The 26862-nt window shown below is 36.4% G+C and overlaps 1 protein-coding gene across 2 annotated transcripts in view; it reads right to left on the bottom strand.

The window, feature by feature from the left end:
• Galntl6 (polypeptide N-acetylgalactosaminyltransferase like 6) overlaps positions 1–26862 on the bottom strand; it is a 1135405-nt gene that overhangs the window by 632831 nt on the left and 475712 nt on the right. For both annotated transcript variants that reach the window (XM_048455743.3, XM_085680327.2), the window contains one exon: positions 11726–11864. In XM_048455743.3, the coding sequence (XP_048311700.3) occupies positions 11726–11864 (139 nt within the window). The remainder of the gene's footprint in view (positions 1–11725; positions 11865–26862) is intronic.

The following is a 26862-nucleotide window of genomic DNA, read 5'->3' as shown; positions in this document are numbered from 1 at the left end:
AATTTTCCACAGACAAATAATTATTGCTTTGACCAGATAGTAAGGTCTTTTTTCATTGTTCAGTTTGGTGAAAAGTGAGCATGAAAAAAGAAAGATATAATCATTTCAGTTAACATCATATAAACTCATAGACAATGGACCAACAGCTAAGGAGTCTACATGGGACCGACCTAAACACTCTTCATATGTTTGACAGTTACGTAGCTTTTTCTGTTTGTTGGACTACTAGCAGTAGGATCAGGTCCTGTACCTAATGCTTTGGCTGGCTTTTGGAAATGTATTCCTCAGAATGGTTTGCTTCCCTGGCCTTAACCCAAAGGGAGGAGATTGGACCTACCTCAACTTGATATGCCATGTGTTGTTGACACCCATGGGAGGTCTACCCCTTTCTGAACAGAAACAGGAGAAATGGATGTGGGTGGAGCAGAGTGGAGGCAGGGGGAAAGATAGAAAGAAGAGGAGTTAGAGAAACTGCAATCTGGATGTAAAATAAATGAAAAAATTTAATCAAATAAAAATTAAAAATTAAAATTAAAAATTGAGGATGATTTTTGAAAGTATAATTTATATGTCATACAATTCATTATTTTAATATTGTATATGTAAATTCAGTATATTTAGTTTATACACAGACCTTTATAATCAGCTGAAAATCATCCTTAGAATGAGCTCATCAGTTCAAAGAGGAGTGCCATCCATTTACCAATCGCCCTCACACCTTCTGGTGGCCATGTCAGAGGAGCATCAGTTGACAATCAAAGTTCAGGTGTCAACCCATCAGGAGGAAAATACATGATGGGTGAAGCTCAGACAGTCAAAGCCCTGAAACCACAGACTCTAGAGTATCTTTTGTGCCTTTACATGCTTGCTGCTGCCATCTTTCTCTGGTATCTTTGAAGATTTAAAAAATGTGTGTATTTATTGGCACACTGGATAAGCTTGTGAGAAAAACATTTTGATAATAGGGGCTTCAACCTAAACAAAGAATTAGTCTGCTGATAGATACCAACTACGATGGCATTACAAGGAGGTGGTAGAGTTTGGCATTTGGGAATAATTGGAGGAAGTAAGTCACTGAGCACTGCCTGAGAAAGCTACATCATTTTCTTCTTCTCTCTGTTTTCTGTCAATCATAAGTTTTTACTTTCCACATGCTGGTCTCAGGCCTATGGGAATGAAACCAAGCAATGATACTGAAACCTGTGAGATCATGAGCCAATATACTTTCTTTCTTTCTTGTCTCTCATGTGCATTTTGCTACAATACCCCAAATAAACACACTATTAGAAATAAACCCACACAGCTATAATCATCTTATTCTTGGCAAATTTCAAAAAAAAAACCTACATTAGGAAAAGATAACTTACAAAAACGCTGAGAAGACTGAATATCTACTCATAGAATCTTTTTTAAATGATTTTTATTGAGCTCTACATTTTCTCTCTTCCCCTCCCTGCCTCTCTCCTCCTCTCTTCAATCCATAGAATCTAATAATCACATTCCTATCTTTCTCCCTATAAATTCAATTCAAAATAAGCTAAAAATTTTGATTTAACACTTTAAAACTTCAAGAGGTAGACCTAGAGGACTCTAAACCTTGGCACAGATACTAACTTCCTAAGACTTTGGTGATTTAGGAAACAGGACAAATTCTTGATTGATGAAATTGTATCAAGCTGAAAAGCATAGCTAAAGAAAATAAATGCTTACAGAGTAAAAGGACAACTCGCAATGGGAAAGGATTAACTAGCTATTCTAGCAGGAGAGGGTTAATCTTCAGAACATTTAAACACTTAACAGACTTGATATCTAAAAGATGAACACATAGACAAGTCAATGAACAATTGCACAAACAAATGAGAAGATGCTTTTCAAAAGACTTGCAAATATCCAGTAAGTATGTGAAAAAAATATTGCCAGCTTTACATAACTAGTAAGGCACAGAAAAACCAATTTGGATCCCTTTTGATCATTTATTCTTTTATTTTTGAGATTATAATAAATGACATCATTTTCCTCTTCCCCTTTTTCTCTCTAAACCCTCCCATATACTTTCTTTGCTCTCTTTCAAGTTATCTTTTCCATTAGTTATCATTGTATGCATAATAACGTGTATGTATATACATATATGTTCTGAAATACAACCAGCTCAGTCTGTATAATTCTACCTATATGTTTGTTTTCAGGGATGATCATTTGCTACTGATTAGCCAATTGTTTTGATCATTCTTGAAGATGACTGTTTCTCCTGTTCTTAACATTCCTTTGTTGCTTGTAGTTCTTTGTGTAGGGTTGAAGTCTCATGACTTTTCCTCCAAACACATTGGCAAGTCTGTTATTGCTACCTTTGTTCAGTTTATCTGTTGACTGTGACCCTAATGAGTCTTTGTGGTGTTGTTTCTGACATTCCTGGGAGATACAGTGTCAAAGCAAATCCCTGACCATCTGGCTCTTATTTCCAACTTCTCGTCTGCAAAGTTCTTAAGCTTTAGGTACGGGTTGTTAGTTGGATGTATTTGCTGGGCATGTTTTTAAGGGGATACTTCACTGCACCTTTTACTATGATTTCCTTCTTAGTTGTGAGACAGTTTTCTTTTACTGTTGCAAGTGTTCTCCTTGGTGTTTTATAGAAGACAAGGTCCTTGTGCTCACAGATAATCCCTACAAAAATTAGGAATGTTCTACTTGTACATGGACGCCACATTATTGTTTTTATTTTCTGCAAGCTTCATATTTTGTTGCAAATTTAGACAATAGATATTATATTGTAGCAATTGGGAGTGCTAATGTTTCTACTCCTCCCTCATTTGTTATTAAAGTTTTTTTGTTTAATTTGTAATAATTGGCCCAATTAGTGAAGTCTATTTCTTTCCAGTACAGTGTTAAAGCTCTAGTGTTGACACTTACAGAGGGGCAGCTTGGGTATTCTCAAACTTAGAAGGAAGCAGTGACAGTGGTAACCTTTTCCCCCTACCAAATCATAACGGCTCTGAGTTTTCATAACCCTCATTGGCTACATTATTTTTTTCATTAGTGCAACATCTTGGAATATAAATCATTCTACAGGCGAAGCTGTAAGAATTGTGTCTTTTTTGAAGACATATATTACAAGGTTCTGGATTTTTATTCTTTGAGAAATTCATACAGCATATTTTTATTGTATTCTTTTCCATTATTCAACTCCGTTCTTATCCAACATCATGTTCTTTCTCTTGGTATAAAAACAAATGAACAGCAACAACAACAAATAGAAAAAAATCACAAAACTCAGGTCCAAATGGATTAAAGACATCAACATTAATCCGACCACTTTGAACCTGATAGAAGAGAAAGTGGGAAGTAGTCTACAAGATATAGGCACAGGAGACCACTTCCTAAGCAGAACCCCAGGAGCGCAGACAATAAGAGAATCAATGAATAAATGGGACATACTGAAACTGAGAAGCATCTGTAAAGCAAAAGACACTGTCAGTAAGACAAAAAGGCTACCTTCGGACTGGGAGAAGATCTTCACCAACTGCTCATCAGACAAAGGTCTGATCTCCAAAATATACAAAAAACTCAAGAAACTAGGCACTAAAACTCTAATTAACCCAATTAAAAAATGGGGTACTGAACTAAACAGAGAATTCACAACAGATGAACTTCAAATGGCCAAAAGGCACTTAAGGTCATGCTCAACCTCCTTAGTGATCAGGGAAATGCAAATCAAAACCACTTTGAGATATCATCTTACACCTGTCAGAATAGCCAAACTGAAAAACACCAATGATAGCCTATGCTGGAGAGGATGTGGAATGAGGGGAACACTCATCCATTGTTGGTGGGAATGTAAACTTGTGAAGCCACTGTGGAAATCAGTGTGGTGGTTTCTCAGGAAACTAGGAGTCAACCTCCCTCAAGACCCAGCAATTTCACTCTTGGGAATATACCCAAGAGATGCCCTATCATACTACAAAAGCATTTGTTCAACTATGTTCATAGCAGCACTATTTGTAATAGCCAGAACCTGGAAACAACCTATTTGTTCTATTGAGGTGCCCCTCAATAGAAGAATGGTTAAAGAAAGATGTGGAACATATCCACATTAGAGTTTTACTCAGCGGTAAAAAACCGTGACATCTTGAATTTTGCATGCAAATGGATGGAAATAGAAAACGCTTTACTGAGTGAGGTAACCCAGCCCCAAAAAGACGAAAATGGTATGTACTCACTCATAAGTGGATTCTAGCCATAGTTAAAGGTCTTTGAGCCTATAATTCGTGATCCTAGAGAAGCTAAATAAGAAGGTGAACATGAAGAAAATCTTATAGTTATCCTCTTGGATATTGGAAGTAGACAAGATTGCCAGGCAAACTTGGATGCAGGGGTGGGGTGGGGTGGGGGGTGGAAGTAAGGGGAGATGGTTAGAGAGAAGGAAGAGGGGGAGGATTGGGGATGGCTTGGGGGAATGGGAGAGGGGAGGAAGGATGGATATGGGACTAGGGAAGTATATATCTCAACTAAGGAAGCAATTTTAGGGTTTGCAAGAGTCTTGATTCTGGAGGGGTTCCCAGGCCCAAGGAGAGGTCCCCAGATTTTTCCCTGGGCAGCAGAGAAGAGCGTACCTGAACTGGCCCTGGTCCATAACCATACTGATGAATATTTTACATATCACCATAGATCCTTCATCGGGCGGTGGATGGAGATAGAGATAGAGACACACATTGGAACACTGGACTTAACTCCCTAGGTCCAAATGAGAAGCAGAAGGAGGGAGAATGTGAGCAAGAAAGGCAGGACTAGAGGGAACCTTCATCTGACGATAGATGGAGATAGAGACGGAGACCCACATTGGAGCACTGGACTGAGCCCCCAAGGTCCAAATGAGGAGCAGAAGGAGAGAGATCATGAAAAAGGAAATCAGAACCGTGTGGGATGCATTCACCCTCGGATACAAGGGGACTGATTGAATGAGATCTCACCAAGGCCAGCTGGACTGGGACTGAACGAGTATGTGATCAAACCGGAGTCTCTAAATGTGACTGACATGAGGGCTGACTGAGAAGCCATTTCAATGGCACTGGGTATTGTTTTGTCTGCATGTACTAGCTTTCTGGGATCCTAGTCTGTTTGGATACTCACCTTCCTAGACCTGGAGGGAGAGGGGAGGAACTTGAACTTTCCACAGGGCAGGAAACCCTGACTGCTCTTAGGACTGGAGAGGAAGGAGGGGTGGGAGTGGGGGGGAGGAGGAGAGGGAGTGGGGAGAATGGGAGGGTAGGGGGAGGAGGGAAGGAAGTGGAAATTTTTATAAACAAATTAATTAATAAAAAAATCAAAATAATAAAAAACATGGAGTTCAATTTGTGTTGATCACCTACCCTATGCTCCTGAGCACCAGGCCTGCCCTGGGTTGATATAACCAAGTTTTGGCATCTGTTCTTATTTCAGAACTCTTTTTTCCCAACTTTCTTGTTCTTCACTTCTTTCCTGACAAGTATCTGTCTACAGACATAGCTATATCTTTGTGAAATACACTAGCTGCCTTCCAGGTGATTTCTGTTACAATCTCTAGCCTTTGTCAGTGAACTGAGCTGTTAAAATTTTGTATTATATTGCAAAGCAGTTGCTTTCTTCAGTAAGAGCAGAAACAGTAATTATATGTTGGCATGGAACTCCGTCAAAAGCAGGGATCTTCACAGGACATAGGAGAGCAGGCTAAGATCCCAAGAGTGACACTGCATTTCAGGCGCTGAGGTCTCCGGAAGAGGGGCCAGCAGCTGCTTCCCTCACAGGAGAGCACATCACAGTTATGGAAACTGTGACTGGCAATGGAGGATTTCGGGATGCCACATGCCAGGAAAGCTTCTGCTGCAAGAATGATGCCCAAGAGCAAGAGACCCTGCTGACTCTCTACTGTGCACATTCAAAGTTTCACCTTAAAGCAACAGGGAGCAGGAAACTGGGTTAGAAAAGCTGTACCACCATCTGACTGGGAGCATGGCGCAGAGGCAACCCGGTGAGCCTTTCTCTGGCAGCATATAGGAATCTGACTTGCAGAGATGGCAACAAAGAAGGATGACCCACTTCTGGTGTACATATCTTCTCCTTTTCTTACATTGCAGCCTACTGTATTGCAGCAGATTTCTTGAATAGATGTTAACTCATTTGCTTTTGGGGACAATTTTCAGGGGCTTCAAATATGTTTGTTTTGAAAGTGCTCTCCCCAGCTTCATTGTGGAGTAGGCTGTTACTCTTCCATTACAGAAGTTAATCCCTGGGTGAATTATCTTTGCAAACACATATTAGTGCATGTCACTCATATGATTGATAAGCACTTTGTCATAAAGGCAACATAGATTATATATATTATTGAAAATACAAAATGAGGATTACTAAATATTATGTGTTTTAATATATTTATTCAATAATTTCTTTGAGAATATTTTAAATGAAACAAGGTACAATTATGTGTTAATATTTGAGAAATTATAAATGTAAAAATATGCATTTAAAATGTTACTGTAATATGTGAATGAGGTATTTGTTTCAATCTTAAATTACTTATTGATATTATTCATTGATGATTAAATCAATTTTGATTAATAAGTAGGTTAAAGCATAATATGTTTTTAAATTTGCATTAGTATTAGGTATACATATTTCCCTTGGCTATCAACACAAACATCAATAATATTTTTCCCACCCCATTCCAACATCAAGTGACAAAATGCACAATAATTGCCCCAAAATTACATGGCTCACTGGTTGAAAAATAAATCTATCACTTTCCTGAGAACAGCAAAATTTTTCTCAGACCCACATTTGTTCTGTGTAAGTTATGGTTTTAAGCAGTGTCTTTCATTTCTGGAAGCTTCTGAAGGGGGTGAAATTAAATAGTGAATTTAGAGTTGTGCTTGCTACAATAACATTTGCAAAAAAAAAAAATTCCAATTCTTTCTCTACGTGTTAAAGGCCTCCCTTAGAATTCTCTATGCAGCCCAGGGATCTTACCCCTTCCAGCTCTGTCCTTGGCCTCTCAAATGTTAGGATCACAGACAGGGGCAGCCATGCCTGACACCTATGCTCTTTTCTTTACAGAATTCAAGATATGACTCTATTTCTCAGTCTCATACGCATTTTTGTTTTTTTATTTGACTCTTATTGTCAGTTCACACACACACACACACACACACACACACACACACACACACACACACTATCTTGAAACTCAATAGATACAATTTTAAATTGGCTAGCTCATTCCTAAACGGTTTAATGTTTTATGTACACAGTTCTTCCACCAACACTCCGAGACAAAGGGCCCTTCTTCTTTCCCTCATTTCACTTTTCAAAGAGTCTGTTTCAGGCTCTGTCATTCATGCTGAAGGCTGAATGCCTGACAGCTTGCCAGCCGTTATCTCTCCTAGGAAGGTTTTCATCTCCATAGCGATGTCATAGACAAGTTTCACTTACAGTGATAAAACATCGTCTCTGTTTCTCAGGCTTTCGTCATAAGATTAGGGGTATGTGTTAAATTTGTTATCCTGGTAACTTCATTATAAATCTAGATGTTGACTTCTAGAAACACAATTATGTCTTGATGGTTACACTGTTATACTTGGGCATATACTTACAGCCCTGACAAATCTAGAAGATACTCAAATATGTTTTAAAAGCTTACTTGTATTTGTTAATTACTGGACATTCATTCCTCTAGCATGTTGCTTGTAACCTTTATTGATTTTTCTCTTTTTGAAGGAGTGCTTTGAAATGATCTTAAACCGCATTTGATGCAACGACCTCATTTCCTACCTCCTGCGCGGATGGTCTCACACCTGGCTAGAGTACAGAGAGAAGCATTTTAGTTTGTCTGTGGCTGAATTCACTTGGGAACTTACTGAATGAAATGATTTCATGAAATTCAATGCAGGCTACCATAAAAGCATGAAGGCAGACTCACTATTGCTAGTCAAAATGTCCCGAAAGCTATTATAATTGCGAATAAAAAGCAATATTCTTCAAAACTTTTGGCTACTTACATCCAGACATTTCTGTGAATGAGTGTTAGCATTAAAGAGTCAAACGTATTAAATCATATTTTTGTATTTCATATATAATTAAGATAAATATTTTAAGCATATTGACTGAATCTTAATTAAAAGTTGAATATATATTTATTAATTCTTTTAAACTAAAATTAACTGACTAATTTTATTATAAAATGGCAGCTCAAACATAGCATTAGAATTGCTATTTTAACTATTTGCTTTCTTAACATTTAGAATAATATTTTCTTCATAATCCAAGCTCTGTGGATATAAAACAAATTTTGATTTTACTTCTTGGTATTGTGTAAGGATATGTCTTTTTTTCATGTTGTGATCACACTAAAAATAAACTCTGAAAAGAACAATCTATCATCTTTCCTCCACAGCTTCTGTGTTGCTAACTGTAGAGCTTTCCACTCGAATGCACCTTAATAGTTTGGAAATGTTGGGGAGAAGGGAAATAAAAGTAAATTATTGTCTGAGAATATTTATTATGTCAACAATGCAGCATAATCGTCTTTAATGGAGCACAATTAGACATTGGAATTTCTCAAAACAAGAAATGTTTTGGGCAGTTGGAACTGCTGCAGATAATTGTAAATAATCTGAGAATAATTGGTCTGAATAAAAGGCTGAGAACAATATATAGAGTTTTCAGTTTAAGATAAATTTAGTGCTCTTCACATTAATCCTCTACTTAAAGATATTAGAAAATGTAATTTAAAACAGATTCTGAAAAGAAACCCAGTTATTATTGTATTTGTCAAATAAATGGATGAAGTAGCGATGAAAATAAAATAATAGCCCCCTAAAGTATAAAATGTTTTCCCTCTTAAGGGTCAATTATCCTTAAATAACGCAGAGTTTTACATATTTACAATTCATATTTAATTTATAGCTCTAATCATTATTTTTCTTGGTTTCTGCACATTTGATTCTCTCCCTTCTGCCACCCACTCTCCCTCGCTCCCTGTTCGCTCTCGTACAAATGTTTCTTAAAGGAGACTGAGATGGGAGCCTCCAGTGAGGTGGAAAATGCTGTTCACATAGCGTGTCATCAGATTTTCGGCATTGTATAAGCTCTCAGAAAACCACAAAAGACTCCACTCCCCCCCATAATTAGCAATTTAAAGGTAAGCTTGAGGTCATTCTAGAGAGGTGGTTTCCAGAGGATTCCAGACAGCATTGTTGGTGGATTAATATATACAGTATAACTCTCTGTCAATTGCCAAACCACAAGCAGTTCATAAAGTGACAGGGAATTGAAAAAGGAACTACTACCATGTAATCACTCATTCTAATTACTCCTAATATAGGAATATTAGGCCAAGGACCCAAAGAAATGCTAGCTTAAGAAAGCCGTCCATTAAAGGTTCATGTCCAAATACAGTTCTGGTAACATGTCAACCAGAGAAAAAATATTTATCATCAATCCATAATGTCAAAGATAAAAAGTATGGACATCTTCTAAAAACATTTTGTTTTAAATGAAGATAATATAGGCAATGAAACTGCAATCATCTTCAGAGTCCGTGTTAGGGTTTAGATTCAAATTGTTGGTCACAAGCTCATGCATTCGAAGATCTGATCTCAGAGGCAGCATGGTTTGGGGAAGTTGTACATCTTTAGGAAGTAGTGATTTCGTAAAGGAAATGGGTCACTGGAGGTGGGCCTTGTGTTTTATATCCTGGTTCAATTTCCTGCCCCATCTCTGCTTAGGCGTTCACTAAGAGTAAGTTACTGCTGTCCAGATGTGTGCGAGCCCATTACTGGGAGCACCATGATGACCCACTCACAGCTGCAGGCTGGTCCTGCTGCATTTCCCTGTCTGTTGTTCACCTCAGAAGGTGCTGCTTCACCTTCTGCCCCTTCCGTTTTCCTTTTTCTTTCTTTCTTTCTTTTTTTCTTTCTTTCTTTCTTTCTTTCTTTCTTTCTTTCTTTCTTTCTTTTTTGCCTTTTTAAAAATTGTAGCAAGGAGTAATGTTGGCCTTCTTTTCGAATTTCAAAATTATTTAATTTTAAATAAACACGCTTAATATTACAAAACACGTAATTTTTAATTCAAATGACTAGAGACAGAGTCCCACATTGGAGCACTGGACTGAACTCCCAAGGTCCAAATGAGGAGCAGAAGGAGGGAGAACATGAACAAGGAAGTCAGGACCGCGAGGGGTGCGCCCACCCACGGAGACGGTGGGACTGATCTAATGGGAGCTCACCAAGGCCAGCTGGACTGGGACTGATGGAGCATGTGATCAAACCAGACTCTCTGAATGTGGCTGACAATGAGGGCTGACTGAGAAGCCAAGGACAATGGCACTGGGTTTTGATTCTACTGCATGGACTGGTTTTGTGGGATCCTAGTTCGTTTGGATGCTCACCTTCCTAGACCTGGATGGAGAGGGGAGAACTTTGAACTTCCCACAGGGCAGGGAACCCTGACTGCTCTTTGAACTGGAGAGGGAGGGGGAGGAGAAGTGGAGGGAAGGAAATGGGAGGAGGGGAGAAGGTGGAAATTTTTAATAAAAAATAAAAAAAGGAAAAAACTTCAGTTACATATACCATAATAATATGCTTTAAAAATAATAACATCAAGTGAGAGAGCTGGCCCTGGGGTCACAAGAGCAGGAGAGCTACCCCTGACCCTCATCTGCTTCAGCACACAAGAAAGCAGCCTCTGCTTCCCGACTGGGCAGCACACTAGAGCTGACTCTGTTGTCAAGGACGCAGGGAAGCCTACCCAGAGGCCTTGAGAGGAGGAGCACTAACCCCGCTGTTCCCCCATAGCCAATACAGCAATACACAGAGAGGGTGCTACACAGGGCAAAACAGTAGAACTGGCCCTGGTGATGTGAATGTGTGGTGACTGGGTGGTGGTGGTGGGGAATCTGATGGTCTGAGGGCAGAACTAGCCCTGATTCTTGTTGCAGGCTACTTTAAGTGAGCTAGCCAAGGCAGTCCTAGATAGCTCACCCACATAGCGATGAGGAGGGAAATCTAACTAGCTGACCAATCCAGCTACCACCCAGGCCTAGAACCAGTTGGCCCAACCTAACATCCACTGAATCTATGATGTTGGAGCATGTGAAGGCAATAAACCTACAAACCCAAAACAACAGGATCTCCATGACACAGAAAGACAGCAAAAGGATATTCAAGAAGAGCCCCAGTGGAAGCCTATTATCAGTGGTGTAGCAGAAGACAGAGGCCTCCAACCAGACCAATGACTCATGGCAACTAACACTTGAAACAAACACAAACAGACTAAAGGGTGAATTATGTGTCTCAATGGAAAACACTACAGCTTCATGAAAAGATTCTTATTCTTCTTCCTCCTCCTCCTCCTCCTCTTCCTCCTCCTCCTCCTCTTCCTCCTCCTCCTCCTCCTCTTCCTCTTTCTCTTCCTTTTCTTCCTCTTCCTCCTCCTCCTTCTTCCTTCTCCTTTTCCTCCTCCTCCTTCTTCTTTCTCTTTCTTTTTTTGTTTCTTTGCTTTATTTGGTTTTGAGTTTTTCTTTTATATTTGGTTTTGCTTTGTTGGGGAGGTTGCCAGGGCAGAGGGTAGATGTCAGGGGACAGAGAGAAGTGGGATCAGAATCCATGATGTGAAATGCGTAAAGAACCAATAAAAGTTAAAAACAATAATAACGCAAAATAACCAAAGTGACAAACACACTTGACATGTTCACACTTACTTTGCATGACGGATATCTGGCAGAGACCTCTCTAAAGCAATTTTGTTGCTGACAAAAATATTGAAGCCGTTTTCCCTGTAAGCTGAGTCATCCTGGTATTCTTCAGTAAGGGGATATGGTTTTCCATGTTCACCTTTCCCTACAAAGGAAAAAAAGAAAGTTTTCATCTGATAAAAAATTTGTTTCATATTCTAGAACAGATATTCATAAATAGATGATGTATAATGAAATTGTGCAATATACACACTGGCATATTTTCAGCCTTGAAGAAAAATTGAAAACATGACATATTCAGAAAAATGTTTAACTGAAAGCTATTATATTAATCAAACCAATTATCATCCAGAAAGACCAACACTTGATTTTCTCTCATATGCTGGTCTCAGATTTTGATTTTTATATACGTTTGAAAGAGCACCAGCAGGTACACATATGCAAGTATGTACATGTGGATGCTGAAGGTTGCCATCACATGTTCCTGCTCTGTCTTACACACCGATGCAAATGTTCTAGCAGAACTTATCCCAAACCTCTACACAGCACATGCATAGGCCTCTGCGTGCATGCTTGAACCTACTTGCAAGCAAACACCATACTTAGATGTGCATCACAAACACACATACTCACAAAACCATCAGCACAGTAGTAGAAATATTGCTAGTCTCTTGCTTTCTTTGCACATTTGCTTGGGTACATTTGATGATATTAATGCTATTCAGCATTACTAAAAACCCAGTAAGCTAACGTTTAGTATTTGAAATTAACATTTCTCATGGAGCATATTCTGTTGAAGACTAAACTGGTGTCACTATTATATGAAATATTTAGCAAACTAACCCATGGAGTGTGTTTTTGATACATTGAGTTTATCAGTTCTTTCTTATGGTATACCATGGTTACGTATTCTCTTATTTATTAAAGCTTTATTATAATACATTTGCAAATAAAAATCATCACCCAACATAATAATCTAGCCCCAATGTCTATACATCTCAATGAACATGAAGAATTAGAATAGCCATTCTGAAACTGAAGTTTCCCATTGGGTTTTACACTTTTACTAGCCAATATTTTCATTCAAAAATTTTATAGTGCTCAGGGTGGTAGAGTGCTTGCTTAGCATTTATATGGCGCTGGGTCAGATGTTTGACACTTCACTATTGGGCATGGAAGGACTCACAACCAGTCTGAGTACTAGGGAGGTGGAGGCAGATAACAGGTTGAAATTATCCTCTGTTACATGGGAAGTTTGAGTCTAGTCTGTACTAGAGACTTTGATTCAAACAACAAAAGCCACAAACACCCTCCTTCACCCAGCCACTCCAATAAAAATCAAAATCCTGATATTATGCCTCGGCCCTTATTTTATTTTCATAGAAGATGTCACTTACTTAACTGTTTACTAAACTAAATGGAAATTAAAAAGTCAGTGAAAATTTTCATGTGCAAAGCATTGTTCTGAAATATTTTATATGCATTTGACTCAATACAATTATGCATTGAAATAACAGTTGTTCTGTCCAAGTTGCATGTGAATAAAATAGAAATAAAACTACACTAATTAAGCATTTCTATGCCTGGGAACTTTTAAAATCTGTAAACCACTCTTCTCTAAATTGTCCGAATTAACAGCAGAGAGATTTTGACCTATATGGGCCCTGCTATAACTAGTTTTACACTTCATTTTATAAATTGGGATAAGCAAGAAAGGTTTTAAAAAAGTACTGCTTTTGTTTTCTAGACAGTCCCTCAAAACTAAAAGGCAAATTATCATATTTAAAAATATTATATGTAATTACTAAACCCCAAGTGAAATACACACATAACACTTCTTTTCACACTTTTTATAGAGAAATTTTTATGTTCATGACTTCAAGTACAGACACTTTTCCGACTACAAATATAGACCATGTATATTAGAATCATTATTAGAAGACCTGTCAGGAGGAAATTCATTTTCTCTGTGTGAGAGCTTAGTGTTCATACTGGCAAAACCCCAGAAGCAATGGTTTTCAAATAAATGAGTGACTCTCTTTAACATTATGTAACAAAACAAGTGCATTAATGTTAATTATATGTTAGGAATTTTGTATTGAATTTATTAAGCTAGGATTTAAATATTGCATTTTTATATATAAAGGCAGAAGATTTGATTGCAAATTCTACAAAGTTGTTTTAAGTTTTATTATCAAGAGCCCTATAATCCCCAAATTCACAAGTCTTTTTTTAAAAAAGCAACAAAAACAAAAAAGCACACCAAACCTAATGAAACAAAACAAAAGAAAAATTCAAATAAAAATAACAAATCAAATACTATAATATCAAAATTATTTACTATTATTGTGAATATACAGTTATACCTGTTTGGAAAAACTAATACACTATAATGTAAGTCATTTTAATGAATTGTATATTCAATTTAGGCAGCTTCTTTAAATTCTGAAACACTGTATCAGTCATTACTTTTAAAAAATAGTACAAAAATAAATATGATATCTTTTAAATATCATTGGTAAATGTATAAAATTGAAGCAGAAAGGAGATTACCAGTATGCAATTGATGCTGTGTACTCAAATGAGATATTGGGCACTTGAACAGGAAATTCATGCTGATTTTTTTTCATAATGCATTTGGTATTTGTCTCGTGGCTAAAATGGCATTAATAGAACTGCCTTGTAGATTGCTATGATGATCAATCTGGAGTGTGTATTGATGGTGTACTATGTGCGCTATTGGGTACAGAAGTTGAAAACATAATAGTATCATGATAGACCTGCAAAAGCTGGGAGCATGCTATGATTAGCAAGACAAGGGCAAATTTATTAAACGGCTGCTTCAAGAACAAAATCTGGCATGTGTACAATTAAATACACTAAAAACAAACAAGCGAAATTCAATGGACTAAAGAAGTTAGTGTGGGCTGACTAGGGAAGGAGGGTTGTAGCTCAACTTTCCTGAATAGAAGAGGATGTGAACCATTTTTAAAGAGCTAGGGCTGGAGGCATTTTACATAAGAAGAAACTGGGATAATTGAATTGTGAAAACCCAAAATTGAAATGCAGTGCTGAGCAAATATTTAGTAAATCTATTTTACAAGACAGAGATCTGTTTACATTGAATACTGAGACTAAAATAGGCTTAGGTCAGAAGAAGGATTCGATGACATTTTAAGTTATTCAGATTCTTCCTTCTGAGCAAGAAGCATGAGCTTAATATTAAAAATCACAGAGAATGTGCAAATGGGAAACTCAAACATACTTGAATCTGAATCTTTTTATTTATTTTTATTGAGCTCTACATTTTTCTATGCTCCCCTCCCTGCCTCTCCCCTCCCTTTCAACCCTCTCCCAAGGTCCCCATGTTCCCAATTTACTCAGATCTTGTCTTTTTCTACTTCCTATGTAGATAGGAATCATGTATGTCTCTCTTAGGGTCCTCATTGTTGTCTAGGTTCTCTGGATTGTGATTTGTGTTTGTGAGCTGGTTTTCTTTGCTTTATGTTTAAAAAGCACTTATGAGTGAGCACAACCAGAACCTGGAAACAACCTAAGTGTGCTTCTACTGAAGAATGGATAAGGAAAACGTGGTACATTTACACAATGGAGAACTACACAGGAGAAAAAATAATGACATCTTGAATTTTGCAGGCAAATGGATAGAGCTAGAAAACATCCTTGAATCTTGCTGTCATCAAAGTTTTTCATATGTATAGAAGTTTCATTATCACTCCAACATAGACAAGAATCTCAAATACCATATGCAGACTCTTTTTTCCAACTTTTCATTTCTTTTCTTTTCCTCCTCCTCCTTCTTCTTCACTGACCCTTCTTTCCCTCCTTCCTGCTGTTCCATCTTCTTTCTCTTTCCCCCCTTCCTTATCCTTGCCTTTCTTCCTCAACCTCTACTTTCTATTTCTCGTTTTCATATGCACACCGACCCTTCTCATTCCTTGTTCCTTTTTAAAAACACAGTTCCAAATAAACCGGGAACTTCCTATGTAGACCAGGCAAACTCAAACCTTGTGGTGATCCTCTTGTCTCTCTCTTATAATTGCCGGGATTGCAAGATTGTGAAAATCTTTAGAAACATCTGCTTTGTTTAACATATAATTATGGTGAATTAATGTTTTACTATTTCATGACTGTCTTTCAGTGGATATGTACACTGTAAAAGCAAAAAATGTTCAACATTATGTCACCAACTTCTAAAAGGTGATTATGACAGAGTAGGTACCAGTCCATTTTATATGGGGAGTAAGCAAAAGAGGAGGTGCTGAGAATTTGATATCTATTTCCTGAAAGAAATAGTCATTTATTTTCTTGAAAGCAAATATCGACCACTTTATATCAGTAGGGGTTTGAGGATTAAATGATGATTATAAGAGTTACTATTTTGACATTAAAATTTAAGAGAAAAATTTGAGAAAAAATAGGATATTAGAATTAAAGAGCAGTATAACAATCTTTAAAGCAACTCAGGTCTGGGAACATGTTTTGGATGCAGAATCTACCTCTCTGACTGGTGCTTTTGCTCGCTCTCATTTCAGTAGAAATGGAAGAAAAAATTCACAACTCTTTATATACATACACTTTCAATTGTCCCTATAAATATTATGTACACCTGGGATGTGTGGAGTACCAATATGATAAGGTGTTTGACTGAGATTTTTTTTTCTATTATTATAATTACAGTGTAGAAAGTTTTCACCGTGCTGCCTAGTCTGTACACAAACCCCTGTGCTTGTATGTTTTCCCTTCTTAGTCTAATGGGGGGTTGTATATACATACATACACACACACATATATGTATACATATATATATACGTGTATACACACACACACACATATATATATATATACGCATATACAGTTTCTTCAATTCACTGAACACTGAATACCTATATCTAAGCATCTAAACACTTAGCTATATCACGAATAAAATGGATAAGCAATTCTCATCATGCTCAGTCACAGCAGGCGAGCAGTCTGCTTAGGTGGAATTCCTATTTCATGCCTCATTCACAGGCTTGACTGTATCTTCTTGGAAGAAACCACTGAAGATTGATTTCATAAAAACTTCAGATTGAATATGAATATCAATAAAACATGTTCACAAGATATTATATTCCTCTTTGGGGGAACCTAGTAAGTCATTCTATTTTGGGACTGTCAGTAGATTGACACTAAATTTGCTTTAATGTTCTTCATTAGTTTTTTATTTGAGTAAGCAATGGATTTGTTTGAAGATGACAAAGAGGGCTGTGTTTTTTTTTCCTTTTTTCATGTCAAACTATCTCATCATACTGGTTGTTCCTTTCCTAAAATATATTATAGTCAAATCTCATGAACTATACATTTTCTTACCTTGGTAGTGTAAATAAAAGTAATTGATTATGTACATATTAGAAACTAGACACTGGGTACTTAATGTGTGTTTATGAAAGTTGGAAGTTTATCACCACAGTATTCGTCAGAATTGGTATATTTGCATGTACAAACCAACAGAAAAAGTTGTGAGGTAATGCTCTAACGTTTCTTTAATTGTCTTTGTGTGTATCCTCCACTGCAGTATTTTTATTGCAGTCCTTTCAATTACATCCTTGGACTGTTTTTGCAGACTTATCTCTTGAAATAGTCATTGTATTTGCTAGGACACGATTTAACAGAATTGGGGGGTCTTTTTGTATGTTTGTTTTGTGTTTTGCTGTTTCTCTCTACTTCTCTGGCTGTTCTGGTGTCCTGGAACTCAATCTGTAGACCAGGCTCGCTTCAGACTCAAAGATCTGCCTGTTGCTGACTCTTGAGTGCTAGGATTAAAGGCATGTGCTAGCACCGCCCAGACTGGGTTCTCTTTTTATTACAGCTTTGGAGAAAGGCTGGTAGAGAACAATATGAATGACTTGTCATATTTTGTGTCTGGATAAATGTGGTATGTCCTAAAATTTATTCATACACAGTTATTGAATCCTTGCTAATCGTCTAACTTCAGAGTGTGTGGAAATTTGCTACACAAACCAATGCGTGATTCCTGCTTTTATAAAACTCTCAATGAGGTTATGAATCTGCAGTACTAGATCAGCAAAAGGAAATAATTTGTCAAGAATAATATGGACTTTAAATACATGACTTCTTGAGTATATGCCTAACATTTGTATTGTGAAATATTTCAGTGCTATCAACTAAGTGTTGTTGAGGTGAAGAGCCATATTTAAAACAAAGTAACATAACAATTATTTTTTTATTATTATATTTCCATTTATAAACTATATTATATTTTCTATGGAAAATGTTATTCTTTATTTGTAAAGTAGAAATTTTGATTATTAGATTTTGTTTGTAAAATAAATATAAAATATGAACATAGTAATTGTCTCTCAGTTGATATCTATTTGATATTCTTCTAAGCTTTATGAAGTACCAGTCACTGAACATTCTTAAATATATTTGGGATTTTTAAAGTTTTGTTTTCTTTGTTGTGAGTACATGACAATTTTTGTTATAACATTTTTCTCTTTGGTAGTGCAGTGGGTAGATATTTTTTTCCTGCTTTGGATAATGTAAATTAAAAGTATGGCTTTTTCCTTTGTCCCCTCTAAATTTTTTCCCTATTTCTCTCTTTTATTTGTCAGTTGTTTTTATTTTCTTTTATGTATTGTCTTTAAAGGTGAACTGATTCACAGGATTAATCAGGAACAGAATGACTACTTCTCTATGTATAGGATTACAGTGTTGATTAATCTCTGATCACAGCACTCCTACTGATGTGCAGAGAGAGATTCTGAGTTGACAGCTAAATATCCAGACCCTAAATTTCATATCAAACTTCCACAAGGAACTAGAACTATAATAAGCTCTTTAGCTTTTTGTCCCTTGATATTTTTACTTATGAAGGCAACAAGTGAGGCTAGGCAGATAATTAGTATTTTAAATTACCTTCAATCCTCTAATTGTTCCTTTCCATATAATCACCTTTCCTTGGATAATTCATACTAAAATGACAAACTTGATAATATTATGAGGCATCTTATACTATAAAATAATTATGCATTTAATGAAACTTAGTATTCAAAGGAAAGCGATATAATTTAGTCATGCATACAATATATGGTAAAAAATTGAGACTCCTCTAAGAATATAGATATTCTTATAAGGATATAAGATTCTTGTGATCAGATTTTGTTTCTTAAAAAAATATATATGCATATATATACATATATATATATACTTACAAATATGGAAATAGATAGATAGATCACATTTATAGAAATGAAGTATAACTAGAATAAAGAAAACAGAAACAAACTAAGATGTAGGCACTCTGAAAAATTTTATCATCAAAGATGTCATATTCTTTACTCTTCTGTTGTCAAATTCTACAAATAGTGTTAGATCTCATACTGAACTAAAAAAAATAAAAGTAGTAGAAGATAAAATCAAAAGTTTTCTCAGAAAATTTCAATTAATGGTTCTTTAATTAAAGATTAACATTTTGAATTTTTGAAGGAACACATTGAAATTACTCTATTCAATTAAAGTGATCTAAAAATAGAGATAAGAGAGGAAGTCCCCATCTATAACTGCAACAACTTTCTAAATAGAGCAGAAAAGAATAAAGACTATCATCATAAAGAGTCAAGTAGAAAAGTACTTTTTTAAAAAAATAAAAAATTAGAATAAATGTTAGAAAGGGAATTCATTGTTTTCCAGAAGGATTTTGGTGAATAAATCAAGTTTCTACTATTAATCAGTTATCAATATACTATGAGAAAGAAGATGAGTTACAGGAGGAGGATGAACCAAAACTAAGAATGTATAAAAATGTCACATGAAAATCCACTTTTATAAACTTATTAAAAAGAATTTAAAGTAGCCCTCAAATGGAAACATTCTATATGGGTGGATGTTGATCCCAGACATCATGAATCACTAAAAACAAAACTGTGATGTCAGATATGTGAAAACTTCATAAAAGCTGTTGATCAGAAAGGCTTCAGAGGGCCCCATACACTATTCAGGTTATGATAATTAACTTTGACTTCTGACACACTAGATAGGAAGACCCTATTTCTGATTGCACTGTGTGCCTTGATTGCAAAACATAATATATTGCCAAGACAGCAAGGCGCCATTGTTGAAGACACCATCTACTCAACTAATTGAACACGGATATATTAGCTGATGCGTAGACACCCTGTATCCTAATGCATTTGGTACAGAGAGGTACTTTGTAGGCTAACAAAAGAAAAATGTGGACTCCAACCTAGTTATGAACCTTTGATCTATAATGCTGTCCTGCCTGCAAAATACGATAGGTCAGGGGGGACACAGAGCTTGTGGGAATAGTCAAAAAGTGCCTGATTTGTCTTAAAGCTCACTCTAACAGATGGGATACATATTTGGCATTGCTTATGTGATCAAAAGTCAGATAATAGATAGCCCAGAGGTCTAGGGTAAAATCAAATGCTACTGATCTAAAAAAATAGTGCTAAAATGACTATGAATTATATTCTTCTATATGCATAGATCAGTGCCTTATTCAGAGAATCTTCTTCACTCAAAAGATGGGAACCTACAGAAACCTGCAGGCATACATTACACACACACACAGAGGGAGAGAGAGAGAGAGAGAGAGAGAGAGAGAGAGAGAGAGAGAGAGAATAACCAAAACACACAACTCTAAATAGATGTCTCCATTCAATCCCTACCTTAGGAGCTCAGCCTGAGAAAAAGGATCCAAAAAGAGACAGAGTAGATGGTCCCCAGGAGAACAAGGCTCTCTAAACCAACTGAACAGGCTTGTATGAACTCATAGAGACAGAAGATGCAAACACAGTGCTGAGAAGGGTCTGTACCAGGTCCTCTGTGTATATATTATAGCTTTACATCTTAGTATTTTCATGGGACTCCTGAGTGTGTGAATGGGTGAGTCTCTGATTCTTGGGCCTGCTCTTGGGGCTCTTTTCATTTCTGATTGCCCTGTCTAGCCTGCATGTGATGGATTTTGTTATATCTTATCTTTTATTTGCTCATGTTTGGTAGTTATCTCTTAGAAGTCTGTTCTTTTCTAAGGAGGCAGGAACAGAAAGAGAGAACATCTGGATGGGAAGGGAGATGGGGAGGAACTGGAAGGAGTAGAGGGCAGTGAAATAATAAACTACCTAGTAAGTTCAAAGAAAGAAAAAAGGAAAGAAAGAAATATTCACTTGAAGCATACATTCCCATCTCTTAAAATAAAACCAGATTAACATTCAAAAAGTGTTGTGAATATAATAATGCCAGAATGGCAACCAAAAGAACTTGAAGTGAGATTAAAACTCTGCACAATTATGGTAAACATGAAACGCTTGACTCTTCTAGGAGATTTGTTGAACCACGTATTGCTTAAATATTGCAACTGTAGACCCAAAGAGAATAACCAGGTCTGAATTCAAGATCTCACTTCTATTTCACAACTATAGATTTCACATAATAACAAGAAGATGGACATTCTTGTAACGGTTTACTTTTCTGACACAGACTCTTGTTTAGCATCATAAAAATGTTTGCAGGATGTACCTTCTCTGTCAATTTAAATGGCAACTAGGTTTGAGGATTTTCAAATAATTGAATTTCACTTTGATGTGTGTGTGTGTGTGTGTGTTTGTGTGTGTGTGTGTGTGTGTGTTTGTGTGTGTGTGTTCTTGTGTGTTTGTAATCCAAAAGTTAATGGCAAATACCTTTTCTTATGTACTCCCTTATATTTTGTGATAAAGTCAGTCACTAGGTTATCTGGCCATTGAGACTCAGGGCTGCCTACCCAACACTGAGATTATGAACACAAACCACCAAGACTGCATGTTAGAAATACAACTCATGGGGGTCCTCATGTTTACAAAGCTATATAGCCAGCTCCCAAATGAATATGGTTTGTAGATATCAATTAGTTCTACATCATCTGTAAGAGATATAATAATACACAGAACTGGCTTCTCTAAATATGAATTAGGGTAAATTGTGATAATTGCCAAATAATACAAAATAGAAAAACCTAATTAAACTTATTGACATTTTTAAATCCAATAAAGAAATGGTCCTTAAAATACAACCTTACTAAGAAGGTCACTTAGAGTGTAGCTATGAGACAGAGAAGGAAAATGAGATGATCATAACATTATTAAATAGTGAGAGAATGGGTATCTCTGTAGTATGCAGAAAAGTTTAAATGCTTCAACTTCTTTTCAGTAACAAATACTATTTAACAATTTATTTTGATTTTACAACTTGACTGACAGTTGGAGAAAAAAACATAAAAATCAGTTACACTATTTATTTAGCGCAGCATTAGTTTTTTTCAAGACATGTTGGGATGTAAGATTTTTAGACATGCATGATGATTAAACCTCAGTTCTTTAGGGTTCTATGGGATATAATTACTTCATATTATATTTTATTTATTATTTTTCAAATTTCATTTTAAATTTCAGCCACAGTTCTCTCTTATGCCCTCCTCCAGCCCTGCCTCATCCCCTAAACCCACTTCTCATCCATTCCTTCCAATGGTAAGTACTCCCATGAGGAGTCAAGCAAGTCTGACACATTAAGTTGGGTCAGGACCAAGCCCATCGTCTCCCATTCATTAAGGCAGAGCATGACATTCCACCATAGGTAATGGGCTCCAACAAGCTAGCTTATGCACCAGGGACAGATTCTGGTCCTACTGCCAGGAGTCTCTCAGAGAGTCAAGTTTCACCTCCCACATATAGAGGGCCTAGTTTGTTCCCATGGAGGCTTCCTGTGGGAGACAGTAAGGCAGGAGGTAGGGACTTGGTCCTGCTCCCAACTTAATGTGCCGGACTTTGTTTATCTTCCATTGGAGCCTTTACCTATTGAGAGGAATGGATGGGAGGTGGGCTGTGAGGCAGGGGGCAGGAGGAGGGTGGGAGGGAGAAATGTGGTTGGAATGCAAAATGAAATTAAATATATATATATATATATATATATATATATATATATATATATATATAGAAAAATTGCAATATGGAGGAATTGATATCCCATAGAACTCTGGGGGCTGGAGATGTGGTTAAGAACACCTGATGCTCTTGGAGAGGACCTGGGTTCAATTCCCAGTACCCACATGGTGGCTCACATATAACAGGTCTGTAAGTCAGGCACACACAAAGCGATCAGCTGTTAAATCTTAAGTACGATAGAAGGAAAAAGAATGGACAAGTCAATGTCAGTTGACACTGGCATTTTAATGATTAACAAAATTATAACTTGAGAAAATAATGATAAATGCGTTTTGTATATACACTCTGTCCGTTCATTTAATCCCTAAGGTATAATTGACTTTCAAAAGGTGTATTTTCAAACCAGATAGGATGGCCTGCCTGTGCGATTGGAGTACTGAGAAGGCTGACACAGGAGTGGGTCCCAAGCCATCCTCTACAGAACGGTAGTGTTAGGGAAGTCAGAGCTGCATAGTGAGACTTTCTCGCTAAATTTCCCAACAAACCAAGCAAACAACAATAGCAAAGTGAGTAGATTCAAAGAATTGGGGCTCATGTGTTTAATATATCAAGTTAGACTTTATTTCTTCCTCAGGTATCTATTATATCCTCTTTCCAAACCAAAAACTGCTAGTAAAATTTAGAAATGTGGGTGAAAATTGACGTGGCTCCAGCCTTCATAAAATTGTGTCATAACTTCGAAAATGAGTTATAAGTAGATAAATATACCCAAGTTCTGAGACAGTTCTGATTCTTGTAAAAGCCTCCCCTTTTAAAAGAATTCAAAATCTTTCATATTTTTCTGTGTAATCCACTAGTTCTATTCTGGGAGCATGAATAATGAGCTTAGATTTTCTTTATCACTTTCAGCGAGAAAATCATAGTTTTTCCTGTGATGTGCCATTAGTTCATTTAGCAGAGTAATTCAAGGTCTAGCTGCTCTTCTCTTATGTTCATGATATTTTCTGAGATCTGAAAACAAAATCCATATGTGTATTTTGTAAGATTGCTTAAGATTGTATAAAGTCTGTTGTATTTTTCCTGCTGAGGCAGGTAAATTTCTTAGTTTGTAATTTTCCCACAAGTTCAATAGCTTCCCTAAACAGCTCAGCACCGGCAGTCATTTCCCCCATAGAGAGGTCCGGCATGGAAAATATGTATTCATTCCACCTTAATGTTCACATAAGTAGACACATTTTTTATATTATTGTAAAGCAGTAACACCTACCTCTTCTAGGAGATAAACTTTTCAATCTAAACCACAAAGAATCAGGAGTCTGTACGCATCACTTCCCCTGCGAACTGTTTGCCTCAGTGCTTAAGAAAGGTTTATGAGTCACACTGATCGAACATATCACATACATATTTTTATTTATTTTTATTTTCCTTCTTTCATCCTTTCCAATTTCATTTTTAAGCCCCAGGTTCAAATTTTTTCTATCATCAGAGAATCTTCTTCATTCAGGAGATGGAAACCTACACAGAGACCCACAGGCAGACATTACACACACACACACACACACACACACACACACACACACATAGCTTTCTAAGTGGCCTTCCACGAACTAAATTACCCATCTCCCTCCACTCTTCATAATCTCCCCTTTATCATCCATTCACTTGCCTTCTTAATGCTGCCCTTGTTTAGTGAAACCCATTTCACAACTGTGCCCACTTTTCATGCCAGTATTTCCTATGTGTTTTTGACGAGATTCTTCTTGGTGAACTCAATATGTAGTTCTTTTGAACATCCACCACACTGGACATCATGGCAATCCTACGTAGGTACTTGTTGCTGGCTTGGCCCTTGAATCGATGTTTTGCTTGGTTTGGGTTATAATCTCGTCATCCTACATTCCCATTCTATTTTATTGCCAGGATTTTCCATTACCTTCATCAAGTGGCCACTCTCTCCTCTTTGATACTGTCACCACCCATAGATGAGCCACCTAGGTACCACTTGGCTTCACTGTTCAGTAGCAGTAGTGAATAAATGAATGAATTCATTTTTATTTGTTAAGGTTTCAGAAGTCAAATGACATACCAGCCACTTTTAAGAATGAGTCTGCATTATCTTTGTTTTAAAAAGAATTTTTTTCTGTAATAGAGTTTAATTTTGCCATAAAGAAGAATGAAATTGAGTCATAGTTTATTATGAATAAAACAGGATAAGAGAAACTATTCAGCACTCTTTAGTAATCTCTGGGGAACTGGGAGATTTATGAGGTTTTTCATGGTAATGGGAAAATAAACTCTTTAGAAAGATATATAATATGTCAATACAAATCAATTGAATGAATATACAAAATCCACAAAATGACAGAATAAAATATAGAGAGTGGATTTAAAAGACTGAGATTTCAATGCTTTTGACTCACAGAATGATATCTATAATTTCTGCAGCTTTTATTCTCAACAAGGTGATTTTTGAGATGCTAGCTCTGCCTTTTGAGTAGCTCATAGAAATGCACAGCTTTAAATTCTTGCTCATGATCTTTATCCAGTGTGCAGTCACTGTTACTGTAGAAGCTTTAGGGCTAAAAGAATCTAGAGTGGAAGGAAGTCCATGATCAGACTTGCAGTGAAAGAGGCAAGAAGAAGTCAATGCAAGGCACAGCTGGTGTGAATCAGGGAAATGCCGAAGAAGCAGAGCGTGCAGAGGAGAGTGCCCTCAGGAGCCTCTCTCCTGAGCAGGGAATCCTTGCCTTAGTGAATAGCTCTTGAAGTTTGAAAAGGCAGGAATCATCAGAACCCAAGCACTTGAGAGGCTTAAGAGCGTCGGTTGCTTTAAATGATGGACACAGTGCTGAGAGGATAGAAAATAAAAGGAGAAGTCTAGAGTCTATTACTGTGCACGAGACAGTCTCCTTGCTTATGCCTCTGGGGAGAGGAAGCTTTGTAACTGATTTTCCTGTCAGCCAGATAAAATAAGGATTAGGTGTCAATTTAATTTATTTGTCAAGAAGGCATCTGTAGTACATTCAGAGCCTTACTTAATATTCAAATCCTGTGAATATTTGTCATCTTTGTCGGCCATAAATTGAGAATACGCAGAACGTACCTGTCTCTCCTCACAAACATGTGAGTAGAAATAGATTATTTAGAGGACTTTTGCAGTTAAAAAAAAATACCTTGAACCAACACAAGGTAACATTATCCAAGCTCCGCCTTATGTTTTTCTAATTGCAAAAGTAGATGAAATAGACCCAAGAACTAATTTCATTGATAAAAAGAATAATTGGCTCATTTCTTCTATTTTTCAATTATTAATAGTAACAGATAGCGCAGAATGCCTAAAATTCTTCTTACTAATGCAGAATCTCAAAGGACCAGCTAATAACGTTTTTATAGTGATCTTAACATTTCATGTTCTCTCTTCAATCATATTTTAAAAGACTGATTTAGGCTATGAAAGAGCCAAGCAAAAGGTAGTTGAGAAGCAAAATTAAATTTTAGATTAAAGGCTAATTTTCTTCAATTACCCTCTGATCTAGAAAAATCAATGTCTTCCTCACATTTAATCTCTGCAAATTATGAAAATGAACTGAAAGTATTCTCTTGAAGGTGTTTAATAATCTACAATAACATAATAAAATATTTAAATAGTGGAATGCTAGCATTCATTCTGTGATAATTTATTTGGATGCTATTAGCCAAACTACTTACATGAACTGTTTTGCTACTATGAATGATCTTCTATTATCATGTTATTCAGCCTGTTCAAGATTTAATGCTCATCATTAATTAGTTTTAAACTAATCTACCATATTTCTGTACTCAACTATATTTGTACAAAGCAAGTAAAATGCAAGCTATATTAGTTAAAATGAGAGTTATTTCTTTGAGCTAGTCTTTATTTTTAGTCAGATCATTAATGTTACATTCTTTCATTTAGAAAAAGTGATGTAATTTATCATACACATTTCTTAGATAGATTATGAACATATTTATGCCTCGAAGACAGAGTAATATAGTAATTATTAAAATAATTGCCATTATCTAATACCTACATATTTTCTAAGAAATTAGCACGAATTTATAAAGCATTTTATTATTCTATGAAGGTGTTTTGCCCTTTAGTGGGAACATTAAAACCAAACAAAAAATGTTTATTACCAGCATTATACATAGCTCTGATTCACT

The sequence above is a fragment of the Myodes glareolus genome, chromosome 23 (genome assembly GCF_982192425.1).
Source record: "Myodes glareolus chromosome 23, mMyoGla1.1, whole genome shotgun sequence".
Lineage (NCBI taxonomy): Eukaryota > Metazoa > Chordata > Mammalia > Rodentia > Cricetidae > Myodes > Myodes glareolus.
Note: the sequence above shows the minus strand (reverse complement) of the source record. Positions and strands in the feature narration are given on the sequence as shown.